At 40.9% G+C, this 19,050-nt stretch overlaps 1 protein-coding gene across 1 annotated transcript; it reads right to left on the bottom strand.

Moving 5' to 3' along the window:
• Nucleotides 1–768: 768 nt before the first annotated feature.
• LOC308197337 (pancreatic lipase-related protein 2-like) lies at nt 769–18,539 on the bottom strand. Its single transcript, XM_080597626.1, has 14 exons — nt 18,314–18,539; nt 14,370–14,463; nt 12,562–12,610; nt 11,593–11,747; nt 9,958–10,083; nt 8,250–8,384; nt 6,329–6,437; nt 5,641–5,757; nt 5,428–5,550; nt 4,570–4,688; nt 3,632–3,761; nt 3,246–3,357; nt 2,040–2,207; nt 769–937 (listed from the first exon to the last, which is right to left on the bottom strand). Exons 2-14 carry the CDS (start codon nt 14,370–14,372, stop codon nt 874–876), a joined length of 1,410 nt encoding a protein of 469 aa, XP_080453752.1. The 5' UTR covers nt 14,373–14,463; nt 18,314–18,539; the 3' UTR covers nt 769–873.
• Between the last annotated feature and the right edge of the window lie 511 nt (nt 18,540–19,050).

The following is a 19,050-nucleotide window of genomic DNA, read 5'->3' as shown; positions in this document are numbered from 1 at the left end:
TCACAGCACAGATGGAGCAGGAAAGTGCTACCTGGAGTAGTGGAGAAGAATTACTTGTTGAGAGGGAGATGCAGAAGTTCATGGACATGGTTGGTGTGACCCTAAGCTCATAAAAATCGAAGCCTCAACAGGGGAGCTCTTTCTTGTCCTATCAACTGCAGTTAAAGAAATGAAAGGTGAGGGTGGAGGGAATAAAGCTTCCTGAAACACTGAGCTAAATGGGTGCTCACTGCAGGGAAGAGCAGTTGTATCTGGCTCACAGCTTCCTTGAGCAAGCTGAACAGATGGGCTGCTGAGTGGTCCTGGGTATTGGGGATGCACTTTTTTAGTTTTGCCGGGTGCCTCTGTGCAGGTACAGTGCACAAGGGGCTGTTCTGACTTGCTGAAGTCTTTGTGCTCTGTTTTTTCCTTGGCCCACCATGTCTTCTGAAAGCAGTGCTCATATGTGGTGTTGCAAGGTTTGAAGCATATCATCAGCTGCAGAACGGAGGCACTGGGGACAATTCCTGGCTGTGGGGGTTTTGCCCAGAGTGGGTTCTGCAGGCAGCAAACCTGGCAAATCATCAGCACGGTGGGGAAAAAGTCCTTACCTGCTTCTCTTGGGGCACTATTAGAGTAAGAATGTGCCGGTGTTAGAGATGGATTTTGCCATACATGATTTTCAGTTGCTTCCATAGCTATGAGTGCAATAAACTTGACTTCAACATGAGAAAATATTGAAAAATGTGTTTGGAAATACTGAAGAAAAAAAAAAAAGGAAGCAACAAGTCAGTTTGAGAATTCTCTTTAATGGCCTTGAGCACCAACATTGCCATGCACAGGACTGATTGTTTACTCAGCTGCAGCGCACAGAACAGTTGTAATCAGTGACCTCTAGCAAGGTGTAAGGAGCTGGGGAACTCCATATGTCACAGTTCCACGGCCACAGAAAGTTGACCTGCGAAGGAAAACAGTGTCATTCAAGATCTGTTTTATTTATACGCGTGCGCGCACACACACACAAAGGAAAAGATGTCAACCCTCACCTTGAGGGTTGTTAGTTAGCTCCATAACCCCACTTAAACCTTCCTAAAAGCCCATTGGCATTCACATATTAGTAGTAACAAGGCAAATTTCCTTCTTACGAGGAAAAGTTGTAAAATTTGGGTTTTGAAAGATGGATATAATTCACCTCTAGATTCACAAAAATGGAGTTCCAGGTAAAAAGTCAAAAAGCCATCTTGTAAGTACCCTTTACTGACACCGGCTGTTTAACTGGATTGTCCCAGCCAAAGCTCTGCAGCATTTTTTTTTTTTTTGAGGTAATAGTAAAAGGGGTTTCATTCTTGTCTAAATAATCCATACCAATGCCAAACAATAAGAAATACTAGAAAAAACTCTAACATATATTTTCTCTGTTGTGAAACGTATCAGTTAGTTCTTGACCTAAACCCAGCAGATAAGCAGAACAGCAAACAGTGGTCCTTCACAAACAGCTTATCCATCCGTCTTTATGCCCCTCTCCAGGCTTCTCTGTAGAGATTAAAGATTTCATTTCCTTCAGCTGCTCTACACAGACCATCTCTACTAAATCTCTTACTCTTGCTGTTAATCTGGACTTCACTCTGTGTGCATGGTACCTGAAGTATGCACTCCAAGCTTGAAAATGACCCTACTTCTGGTTACATTCTCAGCCCAGCCAATTAAATTAAAATAATTACTCCCTGATCATCTATCTATACAGCACTCCTGGTAATGCACCTGGGGATGAGACTTGCTTTATCTCAACAGCACTGTCGTGCTGGTTTGTAATTGTTTTGCTGGGGCAGAGTATTCTCCGCAAATTAGTCACTACTGGATTCTTTTCCAGACGGTTATTCACCATTTTGTATTCAAACATTTCCTTTTCTGTCCAAAGAGTAGTATCTTGTCATTACTGAAATTCATGCTGTTGATTGCACATTGTGTGTCTGGTTTACCAAGACTATTTTTTAGTCCTGTCTCCCAGAGTCTTGCACTCCTTTCCCATTCCTTCTGACCTGTTGAAAGGACCTACTTACCGACGACCATCTTCTCCGTGAATTATATTGACTGTTTCTGCTCCCAGTCTTGCCCAGAGCAGAGTGAATAAGGTTTTATTCCAGAGAAATTCAACTTTTGCAGTATTTTTGGGGTTAATTTCAACATCAAGGTATTTTGTATAAACCTGGTCTTCAGAGAGGGCTCCACTGGAAACAGAATGAAGACAGTGAAGATAAATGTAATAGTTTAGAGGCTACTGGACTAAGTTTTGTTCTTCACAAGATCAGGCTTTTCCCTTTGTTGCTGTACTTTGCAACAGCATAGGGTGCTGGAATGGGACTCTGTAGGCATGCGCTGAACAGGGAGAGGACAAAAACAATACCAAAAACTTTTAGTGGGCATGTGGCAGGAGACAACCAGGAGATGATCAGGGTGAGGTGGGGATGGCTGCTGGCGTCCGGTGCCTGAGCACTGGGTTTTGCAGGTAGGGAGGGCTCTGGGTGAGGTTTTCAGAGAGGATTTTTCTGTGATTTTATAGATGAGCTGGGAACTTCTGGCTCACACACACAGGGGCATGGGAGAGCACGTGGAGGTGCTTGTTTCAGAGCAAGTACAGAAGACAGTGGGAGCTATGATTTGGATAGCCAACAGGGATGATAAACTGTGAATGAAACTCACTGTCCAGACTGTATAAATGTGATATTTATATCATAGTGATGGATTTTAATGTATCGATGGAGAAAGTACACACATCCACTTTGCAACCTGAGGTCGGGCACAGGATTGCCTTGCAGGAGAGTGTACAGCAAGCCACTGGCAGCGCAGGGAGCCTTATCAGCACCCAGGTGACTGCATTAATGCATGTGATGCAATGCTGGCATGGGAGAGGTCACGCTAATGTGCGTATGAAACAGGTGAGCGCAGTCAGAATTACGTGAATACAAGAGGTGCAATCTTTTTTTTCCTTTAATGAGCAACTCAGAGAAACAGCAATTCCGTCAAGCTGCATTCCTAATTTGCTGTAAAGTCACAGAAATCATGAAAAGGACGTGACTTTTACTTCTTGGCACAACCATCCTTTTGCTCTCATGGGTCTTACCTACATGATAGCTTTTTTCCACAGCTAATGTTAACTAGACTGTCTGCAACAAAGAATAAGGGTTTACACTGCTCAAATATCTGGAAACTGTGTAGATTAAGGTTAGCAGTATTAAATGCGATAGGGCAATACTAATTTATCTTACCTGGCAATTTCATATTCTTTTGTGTTCCCCTCTGTGTCATGGAAAATTAGGTTTATGTCCCCCCTCATTTTCTTTACACCAGACAGTTTGATAAACACTTTTTGTCTCCAACCTGCGTAAGAACAGCAGAATAAAACTGGATTGTCATTGACAGGAGAGAATTAAAAGCGCTAGCATCCTGGAAAATTTTTTTTTCCTGACCAGAATTCATTCATGCTAGCTAATGAAGGATTCATTGAGCTTGAAAGATGATGATGATGCAGCACTTTTTTTTGTCAGAGGTCTTAGCAGGTGTTTATAGAAGTAACAGAAGAGCATGGCTGTAAATCGTGTCAAGGCAATCACTTTTCAAATGTGAACAACTGTAACAAACCTTCTCCACTTACTAGCGAAAGGTGGATCTGCTGCTGTATTTAAAAAATATTTTTGGTTTACTCTCTTAAATTTATCTGGAAATCTGTCAGCGTAGTGCCCCATCATCGGACACCCCTCTTGGGGACATGGGAAACATTCTCCCTAGGAAAGATATGAGCATCGGTTAATGAGGTGTGTGGTTTTCATCCTGGCTTGGACAAAATTAAGGCTCAATTAAGGCTTCTGTTCTAACCTTGCAAAGCTGGGGCACTGCTGTATGCTGTTATATCTTACCACCAAAACCTGATAATGGGCTCTGTACTCATGCACACGAGCACACGTGGAATAAGCAGATATGATACCTGTGTACATGATAGTCTGAAACTCCCTATTTTGGGGAGTCTATTCTTCAGCTAGAGTCTAGGACAAAATGTGAGTCTAATTTACCCTACCAGTGGAAGGGAACCTGCCTGTATCCATGTTGCAACACTATATGGGGGGCAAAAGAATCATATGTGCTTTAAGTTTCTTTTGTAAGTGTATTTATTCAGGTGCTCTAATCAGTGCCCAGTGTAAATTAGAACATTTAAGGCTTTTGGAAGCTCCAAATATCTCTTCTTCCATCCAGGACTTAGTGGGGTTAATATGCAAAGAGCCTATATGCTCTTTGCATAAAGGTTTAGGGTGAGAATTGCATGGGGTTTATTTTTTTATTTTTCTCTTTATTTTGGTGGTTTCATCTGTGCATTCATTTTTCTAAAGCAAAATAGTTGATGGAGCCTCTGTGTGCTGTGCCTCCTCCTACTAACTTGCACTGCCCAAGTTGATTTTTGAGCTCAGGTCTGCTGCTGGCTAGGTGATGTGAGAGCAGAACCACAAGCGCTCTATGCACATGGTGTGATCTAACCTGAGTGCAGAGGCCTTGATTATTTTCTTTAGATTTCATCTGTTCTTGGGCCAATATACTTACTGCCTCATAGGATTTGTATGATTCACAGGGATATCCAATGAATCCGGTGGGATAGAGGATGCTTTCAAAATAATACTCATGGCTGCGTGAGTGATGGCATCCCCCAAAAATCGTAGCATCTGTTGGGAAAAAGTTTGTGAGCATCCATGAAATAACCTCCTGCTATCCTGTACAAGACTTGTACTTGCCTTACCTTAAGACAAGGAATACAACAGCAGCATGGATTAGTAATATATACACACACACAAACATATACATAGCTGTCTGTATATACGATGTCACAGCAAGTGACATTAAGTATAGTTTTAAAAGGTTTAGTAGAACAAACAGAATTCCCCAGCCTTCTTCCATCCACTCAAGTCTGAAGAAGTCTCAGGTGGAGACGTGAGGTGCCCACAGTCCCTGACAATGCTGTGTGCTTCTGTCTATTGTGTGCCTTCAGGGTGCTGGATGCTTCTTGCAGCACCTGTGAGGGACCAAGAGCAGTGCTGTTGTGCTGCAGGTTTAGCAATGGCGCTGGCCACCCTCAGCCTAGAAAGTGTCCTGTTGGAAATGTCACTGTTGTGGGGCTGGGCTTGCCTCTCTGTGTTCTGCAGGTTCAATTCAAATTGCAGAAGCAAAACCGAGGTCTATTTGATACCTCTGACTACTACGTTTCCTGCAGTGTTCCCTGAGTAGCACTGTTCTGATCTAGACTTTATTTCTCATTTTACTTTCCTTCTTATAAGTAAATAAGCAAATAATAATAATAATAAAAGTCTTGTACTGTTTTCTTCCAAAAGAATACCTACTTTCACAGTTCACATTTCAGAATTGAATGAAAATTAAATACTGAGCATGTTGGGAATGTATGCTTACCTGCAATAAGAGCTTCAAAATCATTTTGTTTCATCTCTGGAATTAAATCACTGCATCCAGGCATTACAGTTCCTCCATTTGGGTAAAAGTCAAGGTGACCAGTAGCGTTGTACATTCCAAGCCCTAGGATTCGTACATGATTGTGTCACAGTCTCAAGGTACATCTGCAGCATGCCCATCTCTACAGCTACTTGCTTGCACATGAATGCTTACCTATGGCAGGAAAGTGGGCAGCATTACTGTGAATAACATCAACAAAGTTTGCATCTGAAGGATCCAGCCTCACCTCTGGAGGAGTGCCTTCAAAATAGGGCCCAGCAGGGTCCAAACCTTTAACAAAAAAATAAAGAAATTTGGGTTCAGGAGAGGGAAAAGTTACACCTTGTCTTTTGCCAACTTACAACATCAGACATTTAATATTGCACAAGTCACGTTGAATAATGACCAGACTGAACCAAATGCACAATGTGAACCTTTCTGCAGACTCATTCTAATATAAGCAAAATATTTTCCAATAGGATATATAATAACACTGTATTACTGTGAAGGAGGCATTTTATTATCAGTGGTTTTGTTACTGGACTGTTGAGCATCACGAATAGGAAAACAGGCTTTTGGATGTGTTGTTTTGTCTTCGTATAGTGCTGGATTCAACCCAGTGGATGACTGTGATGTTGCAAACATACTAACAAAGAGCTCTTCTGCTAAATAGTTTTAAACCTAACTAGAGAAAAAAGATTTAATAATTACCCTTTTTTCTGAGAAGCCTAAAGTTTGTTTACTCATACGTGGTGTTTGCAGCACTGCCAATGGTTTAATTCCAGTCTACAGACCAGAGTGCTGCAAGTTTCTTTCCGCTAGAAGCGTCCCTGCTAGATCTGCCCCTCGGTGAGCAGCCTACCTGTGATCCGCCGGATGCCTCGAAGCCTCCTTCCCGCCTCTCCCGCTGTATGTGCGCCCAGGCTGTGGCCAATTAGATGGATTTCACAAGGGGAGTACCTGAAGAGATTCTGATCGTTGTGGTGGTGGAGAGACAAGAACACAGGCTTTCAGTAGTGAGCCAAAAGGGTGCCTTACGCTGAGGGCCTTTGGGAGCCTGTAGGCTGACTTCTTGCTTAGCCAACAGTGTGTGAGCTGCTTGAGTTAATTATTGTTTAAATTAACCTAAGACTTGAAAGAAAAATGCCCAATCTAGAATTTTAAATGCCTCGCGATGATGGATTCACCATCATAGCCTCAGCATATGGTTACCATGTTCAGTTACCCTTGGTGACAAAATATGAACATTCTTTCTCATTCAGATTAAGCCCTAGTTTAAAGTTCCAATGATATGATCTTGTTTTTTATTTATTGACTCTGTTATGGAGCCGCCTTCCATCATGCGACTGTTCTCCACGGGTCTGCTTAGCAAATGTGGTCATGTCACTCAGTAGTACCTTCACTGACAAGCTTAGGGGTTTGGCATCCATTCTGCTCTTTGTCAAGAGTCGCCTGTACAAGACCTGCACTTCTCAGGTGTTATACATGCTTTGAAGACAGCAGTAGAAATTAACGAGCATGTAGTCTGCCTGCAGGGGACACATTTCAACCATGCATGTCCTGGGTTTGTAATGTCCAAAGCCAACAAGGATTGTTTGCTAACTGCTTGAGGTTTTTACACTGTTTTCTTTTGTAATGTATATACCACCACCCCCCCCCCAAAAAAAAAAAAAAGGCAGGTCTTTACTATCGGTCTGTCTGTGCTTATCAGGTGACAGATACCTTCAAATACTTTTTACTGTAATTCTTCTGTTTACCGTGCAGCTTAACTTTGCTTAAAGCCAAACTCCCCAAATCTGTAAATTGTGGAAAAGAAAAATTAAGGATCACTTTTTGCAGTTTTGTAATGGAAAAAAGAGAGGTCCAGACCGCAAATGGTGCGGTAATAGAGATATTAAATGAAAAGAGGCAGACAGAGATCACATAAGAAACTGAACCATCTTTAAATGACCTGGGAGTTGTATGCAAAGAAGAAAGACACAAAAACAATAGTGTGAGGCTAGATATGAAGCCTTCCTAGGTAGAAACAGCAAACTGTGCCTCAGCTGGTTCTAGAGAAATGGTTTTTGGAACTCAAGTATTCATAAAGTTGGTATGTGGCCTTGTGGTCCCTGGAATATCTCTACAACACGAGGATTGCCTAGTTTCCAGCATCAAGTCTGCAGCCAAATAGGGGCTGATTTCAGCAGCCCTAAGTACTTGCAAGTCCATTTGAAGTCAGTGGGACACGGTGGTACTCTTAAACTTTGCAGCTGAGCAGTCCTGTGCTATATGAGCAAAAGTGAACGCTTGCCTTAGGAACATGAAGTTCACAACTAGAAGGCAACAGGACAATTTATTGTGCCCGTAGACAGCAAATATCAAGAAAACCTCTGGTGCTTTTAGCACCACGTCACTTTAGTGCTGCTGAGGTGCCGATGTACTTGTGCTAGAAGTAAATTATTCAGGTAAAGACTCTTGTAAGCACTGAACGTGCCTTGCCTCATTCCCACTGAACGCCTTCTTACCCATAACATCATACGGAAATGTTGCCACCTACTGGTCTTTAATTAATTGGCACCTCTTTTCAACTACATTAGCTTAATTGGAGTCTTTTGTGGCTGTGAGAAGTCCTTACAGAGCTGATAATTAGTATAATTAGCTGTATCTCAACTGCATGCATTGTGCAGCTCTTTCTGAAGCACTAGCTGACCGTACTAGACGAGGTTCAAAATCAAAGCAGAAGTATCATAACCCCACCTCATCTACTTAAGAACTGTAGGTTGTGGAGCTGTATCTTTTACCTGTAAAGTTTTTATGAAATAAGCAACCTCAGCTCCAACCACGCGGATGTTGTTCACTGCGCTGACGTAGGTGCCTTTTGCACCTTCTTGCCAATCAACAGCAATGCAGTTCATGTTTTCTGCCTCCAGTAACAGCTGATGTGGGAACACACAAAGCCAAGCATTTAAGGAAACAAAACAGCAGACAGGAATTCAACTTAAATCAAAATAAACAATAAATGGTAATATAATCATGCAATTTCTCATTCATTACTGAATCGAACTCTTCACTGTAGCCTGTTCCACGCTGAAAAATAAATCTTCTTACAAAACAGAATACAGCAAACTATTCATCAAAGTCTCAAGTTTGAAAGACTGTAATCAAAAATATTATACTATAAGCCATTTGAATACATATTTGATGTGATTTGGAAAAGCCACACAACTGCACAGTAGCTGCTATGTATGCTATGTGACTTTCTTTGAGATTCATCTGTAGCTTAAGTAAATAGTATAGGAAGTGGACTTATTTACCAAGTGTCTTTAAAACTGGGAAAGTCATGTCAGCCTGGAAAGGTTCAGAGCAGACTAGGAAGTTCCTGTTTCAGCAAAGATACCTAATGTATCTGTCACCTCTGTACTGGCCACAGCCTTGCAAAGATCAGTGATTTTTTCACTAGACGAATCACGTATTAAAGTCTGCAGCCGTAGCTTTCTGTGATTAAGGCTTATGTAAGGTTTGAGAAGGATCAAGGAGTAGAAACAAAAATTAATGTGTGATAAACAGCTGAAGGTGAATGGCAAAGAAAGCAGAAGCTTGACTCCTTTCCTTTAGGTACATCATGAAAATGGCTTCTAGTGAGGCAGATAGAATTGCTGTTTCTTTTCCACTGGAAAATTTGGAAACGTAATATTCTGGATTAAAAGTTTTCACAGATTTACAAACAAAAATAATGCTGCGGAACTGTGACTTAGCATTCAGTGGCGGTCTTTTTCTGTCTTTCTGAAAGAAGCAGAAACCACAGAAGATTTTTACTTCCTTGTCAGAGCCAAGGCTGACACCACCACCATACGCTCCACTGGCCAGAGGGCAGCAGCTCTGTTTTGTGGTAGCTTCCACATTTCATTTTTGAAATCTTTTTTTTCCTTTGCACTCATTAATCAAACAGAAAGCTTTGTTTTTCCTTTTTCTTTCTTTGTTTTTTTTCCTCCCTCCCTCCCTCCCTCCCTCCCTCCCTCCCTCCCTTCCTTCCTTCCTTCCTTCCTTCCTTCCTTCCTTCCTTCCTTGTTGAATAGTTCTGAAACAGAAGAGTGTTTGTAGATTGAAACTTGAACTATTCAGGAAAGCCTTCAGCTGAAGGATGGTTCAATAGTTCCTGATGAAAACTAAAAATAGTTCCTGATGAGAAACAGTGAGCTGGCCTAATCTGATATTCTGGCACCAGTGCAGAGGCTGGGGACATCTGTGTTCAGTTTGTTGCTTTGATCTGATTTGTAGGGTTTTGGGGATGAAAATTCTCTAGAGAAGCACAATGTCAGAGATGACCAAGAAGCCTTGACTATGCAGCACCTTCCAGAATGGGACCATTTTGGCTTTGGTTGGTAACTTCTTGGTTGGTATCTGCAACTATTTAATGCATTACAAAATAGGAGGTGAACCTTGGTGTCTAAGTGATAATGACAGAATGTAGTTACAACTGCTGAAGGAAAACAGGATATTGTCTCATACCAAGCACATTTCTACCACCCAGCCTTTTTTTCCAGTGCTGCCAAATCCATGAATGATGAAGGAGGTTTTCCTGCGTGAGGAGAAATGCGAGTTTTGGATTGTTGAGGAGTTTATCGCTGAGATCACCTGTGTGTAAACAAGCAAACAAAAAAACAAGTTGTTTTATCTTCTCACACTTTTAAATGTTTTAAAAGCGTAACCTAAGTCATCACATTTGTAGGACTCGCATAACTCCTTATAATGGGCAGAGTCCCAGGCACTTCTCTATCCCATCTTTCCCAGTCCCACCACTGTCTCCAAAGTTGTGCCAATGTGGTTTCTGCTGCTCCTGTCTATTTTCCTTGATGCAGCAGGAGCCCCCCATATAAGATCCATGGTGCCTGAGATGGATGAGTTCCTCCAGAGAGCTCCATGCCTCCTGAGTCAGCTTGTCCTTCTACTGACCTGACCTTTGGCCTCTGTGTGCTGCTTTGCATCTAAGAAACAGCATGTCTTTCTGGGCAGGTGATGTTTCATGTCTGTTTTTGTCACCAGCTACTCCAGAAAGGCTGAAAGAATTTAATGCAAGAACTGTATGCAGTAGTGGTGAAGCTGATCTTTGCCCACCACACGTTGCCACAAGCTGCTTAACTATATATATCTTTTACTCTGAGTGTGATCTCTGACCACCTGTATTGTTTTCAAGCAAATATAGTACCTGTGATGTGAGCTCAGGGAGCTTGGGTGTGGAAGGGCTGTGCACTAGATCAGGGAGATGTTTAGGTGCAGTGCCTGGGAATTAACACAAGGTGTATTTTGACTTATTTTATCAACAACCAAAATGCCTGAGTAACCAATGCTGACTGCGTGCTGTGAGCTCACATGTCCCTGCTCTGCAGATCGTAAAAGTTTATTACAGGTGTAACTTTTCATCCTTAAAGAGCCTGAGCTGGACTTGTAGCATGGCAAACAGGACTGCTGTAAGCTGCGATGCTTGTGGTGCATCGTATTTCGTGGCAGTGGATAAATGTTCCTGTATGGAACAGGGGGCACTAGGTCTGGGAGCCTGCAAGGTATTTTGCAGCTTCACGTGCATTTGCTGAATTGATGTGGTCCCAGCCCCACATCTTGCAGATCCTTCTCCTTGCTTGGCTCGGAATTTCAGGACACAAACAACTTGGGTAGTTCTGTCTTAATTTCAGCATGGAGAGAGGCAGGTAAGAGTGCACAGTCACTCAGACTTCAAGGAGGAATGTGGTTTGAAAACCGTATGAAAATGGCCTGCTTCAGACTTCTGATTTTAGAAGTCACTGGTGCAGCTTCCCCATAAACCAGCAGTACTTGTTCCCCTACCCGAGCATTCAGAAAGCTGCTTATTTGAACAGTTTTCCAGCTTTCCTGAGAGACCTAAACACATGCAAAGGGGAGTCTGCTATAGCCCAGTTCTTGTGCAGGAAAATACCAGGAAACCTGTTCCACCTGACAGTTCCTTCACCATCATTTTATGCTTTACCCCAAACAGTTTGAAGGTACAGTAATGAGTGAACACTGAAGCTAGCTTCTTATTTTGACTCATTTGCCTATGATGACTGATGTGGGCTTGTTAACAAACATTGGTAGCTTTAGTCAGTTCTTGATGTTAAAAATAAATGTCACCTGTGAGTTATTTCCTGTTTCCCTGGTGTAGAGAGAGAAGCTCAAGTTCATATGTTCAGGAGAGTCAGGCAAACCTGTCAGAAGTCTCCCTGGTACCCCAGACCACGGGGGGTCATCTGAGAAACAGCCAAGCCTGGGGAAGCAAATTTCTTTACCTAGAGTAGAAGAAACAAATGGTTTATGTTTTGGACTCTCTTACAGCTAGATAATATGTTTAAGACTGCAACAGTCTGAAGACTGTCCTCAGGAAACTGAGGATTTTGTTCTATGATTGATTTTGAAACAGATTTCTTCTTGTTTCCTTTATGGATATTGCCTGAAGTAGGTAACACAAGGGGAACTATATAATTTGAAGATAAACCAAACCAAGCAGGGATCCAGATACTATTTTTACACCATAGTCTCAGCTTGTAAAAGGTGTTTTATTTTATTTATTTATTAAAAGTCTTTTAAGAAACGCTTGTTAGAACTGCTCCCGCATTCTTCCTGCATCAAAGCATTATGTCTCATTGTAGGAATGGATACGTATGCAGTAGCCTTGCATAGTGAATGAGTTGATTGTTTCTTTTAATACATCATCATTTTCCAGATCAAACAGGTCTCTTGCTCTCATGCTCAACTTTTCTGTTCCAGCACTGTTTGTTGTACTAAGCACCCTGTTACTGAGCCATTCTTTGTAAACAGCAGTAACAGGTAGAGACAGCTCGTGCACTGTCTTGATAGAGCTCGGGCACATGACTGCAGTTCTCCTCTGTGAATTTTTGGCATAAAGTTATGTATCTTGTATTCTTAATAAAATTGAAATGAGGTGGAGCCTTTAGCATTAGGTCCCTGTACAGTAATAGACTTTGCCATACAATGACACACAAATCATGCTATGACTTCAATGTAAAAGATGTCACTGTCTCCTCTGTATTATTTTGTTTGAATTCATCTTTTAGTGATTGTTTTTATAGATCTTTATCTCACCTGTTACTGTGCCAAGGAGATAAAATGCAATAATCCATACTCCAACCACCTAAAGCAAATCAAATATACAAATTAAACTTTTTATTTGTGTTACATTTTTATAAAAGGGACAGATCTATAAAGAGAAACACAAAGAACTGCAGCCTAGGAGGAATAACCCAGTACCCCTGAGGGGCCAATCAGCTGGAAAGGAGCTTTGCAGAAAGAGATGTGTGTGGGGGGTCCTGCTGGCCACCAACTTGACCATGAGCCAGCAACGTGTTGTTGGGTCTCTGGGCATCCTGGGCTGCATTGGGAGGAGCACTACTGGCAGGGTGGGGCAGGACATCCTTCCCTTCCACTCAGTTCTGTTCTTTGCATTTCTTCCACATCCAATGCTGGATGTAGTTTGCTAAGGGAGTGAATTGGGCCATGAGGTTATGACTCTCCTGACGGCCAGCAGATAGGTGGGAGGTGTGGCAGAACTGACGGGCATGCATATAACTTGGTGGAAGTCTGCATGTTTGGCAGCTTTATGCTATTTGTGCTGCCCTCACCCAGGGCTCCTTGTGCTTCTGCACCTTCATATCCCCCCTTTGGTTGGATTCCTTTCCTCTACATTTTCCTCCCTTGGCTTTCCTATGGCAGTGGCTCCACATATTTCATCATTTTCCTCCCTTCGTGTTTGCCTTCTTCACTGTTCTCAATTTCTTCTTTTAGGTGTTTCATAGGGCATCCACCTCCCCTTTTCCACATTCTGCTTTTCTTGCAAAGTAACAATCTTGAGCTGTAACTGCTTTTCAGTCCTAAAATCTGAAAGGCAGCTCTGAAATTAATAGGCTTATGAAGAAAATGGACGAAGACTCACAGGTCATGTCTATAATGTGTGCTGTACTTCTTTTCAGAACACCTCACCAGTGGGTAGTGATTTTAGAAAATGTGGGAGGTTGTTGCCAAACAAGAGTGATCAGCGATTTCTTTTCAGAGGTTCGTCCTTTGAAAGCAGAAGCTGGAAATGAACGGGTAGCTAGGCAAGTAATTCAAGATAGAGAAAACTTTTTTGTGTGTCTGTGTGGAAAGTCAATTCATTTTGTTATTAAGAGAGGTGTATAGTTTGGATGGGAGACAATTTTTTTAGCAGGTAGTTTTTCTATGTTGGTTTATGTTAGCCTAATAACAAAAGGACTGGGGAGATGTTAAGAAACAATATCTTTCTACAAAGAGTTGAGGCACCACACAATTTGATGGGAGAAAATTCTTTCAACAGGCATTTAAGAGCCTTAGTGCTGAACAAGAGGAACTTGAATCACTTGTTCATGAATGTGAACTCAGCCTAACCAGCACTGCTGGCAGGAGGGTTCCTGAATGCTGAGCTCCATTGTTTTACTCGGAATGAAATGGGATATGCACCCCACTTAGTAGCCAACCAGTAATAGCCATTTCCACTTTGCTCTTCAGCTCAGAGGGGAAAAAAAAAAAAGTGAATGTTCATAGATTGACATCCTAATCTATAAAACCTACACTGGTTTAGTAGCTGCCCTTCACAATGCAGCCACCTTTTGGACACTGTTGCCCAACCTGTGATTCATGGGCTGCTAGTGGATGGCTTGTGAGATATGAAAAAGTCTGAATATGACTGCCCCACACATGGACCCACACCTTCTCAGGACATGTGCACAGACACAGTCTATTTAAGAGAGGCAAGACCAAGTGTCAGACCTTTTAATTATCAGCATCTGATAATTTTCCCTTTAGGAAATAGTGGTTTTGTTTTGTTTTAATTTAAAACAAAATATGTTGTTTATCTAATTCCTAAGACTTTTACTCACCATTCTTTTATCACCCTTATCTCCTTCAGTGGTTAGCAGTAACAGGACACAAAAAGCTTTCTGTTTTCTTTAGTGCAGACTGGGTTGCTTTATGCTTTAAAAAAAAAAAAAAAGGAAAAAGATGTTAAGTATCTATAGGCTAACTCAGTAAAGTGAAAGAAACTGGAAGAATACAGGACAAGAAAAAGGAATACTGGGAATTAAAAATCACACGAATTTCATAAGAAAAGCAGCAATGTTAACATACATTTATGGCCTGTAGAGTTAAGATGAGTTAAGAAGGAATATTTCATGTATGGAGGAAGTAAAAAGATACAATGTTTTTGATTCATTACTAGATAAAATTGGGCAAAAGACAGCTGAACCAAGGTCTTTGCACTTTTATTTTTCTATGTTTACCAAAACAAGCTGATGTTCACACCAGGAAAAAAAAAAAAAAAGTATTGATGGTGACACTTAGAACAGCTGCTAGAACTATGTGTTTTAAAATAAAGAGACTTTGGTAACTCATAGCTTAGCTAAGAGCTAAGAACCTTTTTTTTTTTTCTTTTTCCTTTTTAAGGGTATCAAAAAATCTATTGAAAAACTTTTGTTAAGTTGCTGATTAGTAAGAAAATTCCATAGACGTGGTTTGAAAAAATCTGACATGCTAAAAGGTAAGAAAAGATAAGACGAATTATCTGTGGAGTTTCAGGGCAATATCAGCCTGAGGTACTATAATGAAACTTTCCACAGGACAGTTGAAAAGAAAATTTGTGCAAAACTGTTAAAAGATTAAGTTGTGTAATTGAATTCAATTACATGACATGACACTCTTATGAGATCAATATTACTAGTCTCATAATACTTGAATTACAATAAGATGTTCTGCTACTTGATATTTTGGTTAAGGAATTAAAATGATATACATGCTCTGCTACAACAGTTAAGTAGATTAAAAGTTGAATGTGCGGATTAAGCAGATTAAAATTTGAGTAATTACTGCATCTCAGAATATAACGGCAATAACTAGAAGGCAAGCCCTGGATTGGAAATACCGTTCTTGCTATTGTGCACAATCATATAACATCGTGATCAAAATGTGATCACGTTTTTTAGCTGTGGCTTTTGACACTAGAGTTATTGAATGATGGATCATTACTCTGTAAATTTTTAGAAGAATCAGTTCTTGGTATTACATTGCATGTCAACATTCAGCACTGGTGGCACTGATCCAGAAGTACTGAAAAAGTACTGACATCTAGGTTAAAGGATTAGTAAATAAAAAGCACTTGTAATTAATTTTGGATTATTTTATTTGTTTGGGAAAGTAAATGCTGTCACACTGCATATTATATTTACTAAATGAAGGTGAACATTTTGAGGAAGCAAGAACTGAAAAGGCTTTTGAGGTTTTTCTAATATATTACTAGAACTTTTGAGTTGCTAAATAACTTCTTAGTCTTTATCCACATACACAGATGAGAGACATACATGCACGCACACATGCAAATATACAATATACATTTAATATATGGATGGGGATTGTTATTTAAAAGGTACAGAGGTTTTGTTGCTGCTTGCATGCACAATTCAGGAGGAATACTAAAAAAATGAGAAGTTTGAGAGAACATCTTCTTGGGCAATCAAGAGGATGGAAAAGAAGGAATGTGGAGCAAAAACTGAAGAGAGGATTGTTTTGCCTAGGAGTACAAAGTCGCAAAGCACAGATGATTGTTCCCAAAGATATAACCTATTTTTCACCATTTAGAATTCTGTTTTTCCAGCTTTCCTGCCATACTATTCCTTACTTCCAACCATACTTCCTATATTTCCTGCTCCAGCATTGTCCTTGAAGAAAGAACATTTCTGTCTTTCAGTTGTTTTAATTTAGTCTTCCATATTTTTTGGTAGTTTGGTGTAGTGTTTGGTTACTAATGTAAAGGCATCACAAAAGAGAAGTCATCCAGAGTTTAGCCGAGAATCCTTGACTGTAAGTTACAAGTTAATTTCCCCTTCTCCCAAAAATTTATTGCATGTATTTGAGCCTGAGGCATTTAGATACCACTTGCTAATTGCACACCCAAACATTGTAAAGTTACGCAAATGGATAAAAGAAAATGAGGATAAAAAATATTACAGCAGTATCTGTAGACCTCATAAAGGAGAACATGCATGTATTTACCCATATGTAAATACTTCAAAATCCACTCTAACTTTTTGAAAATAAATTTTGTAGAGATGGCCTAGCCTATTCCATACAAATATACAAAGAACACCTTTTCCAGGCACAGTCCATGTTCAGTAGCTAACACAGCAAGAGCATTTCTCCAGCTTATCAAATGTGCACAGGTCTGGGCTTAGTGCTGGTGATATAGTGAACTAATTCAGGTGAGCAAAGTAACTGGCATAATTGGTTGAAGACTTAATTTCATCTCAGTCTCCTCCCCATCCCTCAGATGTGGTTGTAAATTGCCCATAGTAAGATTCAAGATGAAGGCGCTTTGGCACTGCTTCAGTACAAACAAGTAATAATAAGTAAAAGAGCATCTGGGCAATTAGCCAGTCTCCTTTCCTGCTGGCTCACCAGCTTTTAGGTAAGCTCTCCAGGAGGAAACTGACTCTAAATGAATAGCTCTGAAACCAACAAATTTAACAGTAGACAAATCAATCTTGTAGTGGAGCAAAGTAGTCAGGTGATCTAGAGAAAGGAAAAGGTTCTGGACCTCGCAGGTGTCAAGGTAAGGCAAAACAGGGTTCACACACGTTGCCTGGTCTGGGTATTAGAGTTTTCTGAGCATCTACTGACCTCTTAAACCGAGTCTGAGACAGTGAACTAGGGCATTAGGCTCCCATAATGACTCAGAATACTGATGCAAATTCTTTTCTTGAGGCGTTAAATGTGGGAAGCGCTCCAATAAAAAGGCAGTATATATGCAAAGTCATACATGTATTTGTTCATCATTAGCGATTACAGTAAGATTGGGGCTTTCAAGTTGCTTCTGTCAGTCACTTAGAAATGGTGTACAATCCAGAGAAATGTCAGGATAATAATGAAGAAAACCTATTAAATATGTCCTGATTAACAGACATAGCTAACACCATCTGCTTTGACCTCCTAAATAATAGGGTTCTCACCTTGTCCCTACAGTAGTGTTCAGACAGTAAAACACGCAGTTATGATTATTTAATCTAACTACAAGCATCATATTTAAAAAACAAAACCAACCAAACAAAAAACCCACCTATGATTCAGTTTGGGGAGGTGGCCATGCCAATTCCAGGCTAACTGGGGATCCTTCAGCTGACTTGCAGCTGTGATCTGGCCACTTCTGTCCTTGCAGAACTTCACTAGTGTTCTTCATAGGTAGACTACTGTTACTTTTAGCCAGGTCTAAGGCCGACACTATTGGCCTTTTGCCATTTCTGAGGTGCAGAATGACCGTTGCTGATAACAACTTACTCCATAAACTGTGGTCTACTAAAACACATCCTGTTTGCCTCATCCTTCCCTATAACAGCTTTGTAATTCTTCCTCACTTCCATTCTCCCTTTACCTTTAGAATGCTCCTAACAGTGCTTAATTTTTTCTTTTCAGCTATTATTTGTATTCTTGTGTACTTTTTCTTAAAATAAATAAGAGTCCAGACTCTATGTGGAAATAACATCATTTGATCTTTCTTTAAAAACACAGGGATATATTATCTGCCTAATTACCTTAGCCCCACTGAATCCACCCAGTTTTCTTAGCTGCACTGCAGTGTCCCAGTCCAGATAGGATCATCTCCTACTGGGATTTCCTGGAATTGAAAAGTTTTTAGCCCTGTTGCTGCTGCCAGGGTCTCCTCAGTATTGCTTCCAGGACCACTCTTTGTACTGTTCAGCCTGTCTTTTAAGCAGGAGCCCCAACCATCCATTAGCAAGGACAGTTACCCCCAAATCCTACCAATTCCTCAGTCACTTACCGCTGACTGCGGACCGCGTTGCTGCTTTGTATGCTCCGCTCAGGTGGCTCTTGTCAAGCCCCGGCTGTTCCCGGCTCTTTTCACTTGGACTCAGTCCCACCGCCATGGGTGTGGACCTGCCCACACGGTGCCTAATTACAGGCCGGGTGTGGGTGAGCGAGACCTTTGTCAGAATGACACTCTTAGTGCTGGATGTGACATGTTGCCTTTTCTTGTCTCTCTAGCTCTCCCGTCATTTTTAATTCATCAACAAAAAATTTACCTCTAAGGGTTTTGCTGTGGGTGTGAATAAAAGCAAGGTGAGACCATTTTAACCCTTGAAGGGGATATGGTATGGGACATTGAAATGCTTAACTGAATTAACTGGTTATTGGAGGCTCCTGCTGTAGGCAACAGACTGAACCTCCTCTGTGGGCACTTAAGAGCAGAAACTTAATTATGCTGTTTGGTGTCACCCTCTGTTGTCAGACTGATGTATGTACCTTGTGAAACAAACCCTTGTGTGTTTTTGTATAACAAAGCCTATTCATTATTATTTTTATTATTTTTTTTATTTTTTTAAAGAGATAGTGGGTTAGCTTCTTTTAAAAAGGGGAGGGCAAGAAGAATTGTTGTACAACATAGTGCCTGAGAATTCATTAGCTTTTGCTAATAAAGTTACTCAAGCTCTGTCCCACTACCATTTCAACTAATCTATGTCCTCTTAGGCCATGTGGGATTCACAAGTTAGGTGCCAA

The sequence above is a fragment of the Anser brachyrhynchus genome, assembly GCF_964034855.1.
Source record: "Anser brachyrhynchus genome assembly, chromosome: 6".
Taxonomy (NCBI): Eukaryota; Metazoa; Chordata; class Aves; order Anseriformes; family Anatidae; genus Anser; species Anser brachyrhynchus.
The sequence above is the reverse complement of the archived record's forward strand: the minus strand, read 5'-3'. Positions and strand labels throughout refer to the sequence as shown.

Excerpts from the sequence above, each read along its gene's own strand:
- LOC308197337 (XM_080597626.1), bottom strand. Across the intron at positions 3,762-4,569 it reads CATACAAATCCTATGAGGCA|GGAGAATGTTTCCCATGTCC; the intron begins GTAAGTATATTG and ends TATCTTTCCTAG. Across the intron at positions 3,358-3,631 it reads AGCAGATCCACCTTTCGCTA|GTTGGAGACAAAAAGTGTTT; the intron begins GTAAGTGGAGAA and ends GTTCTTACGCAG.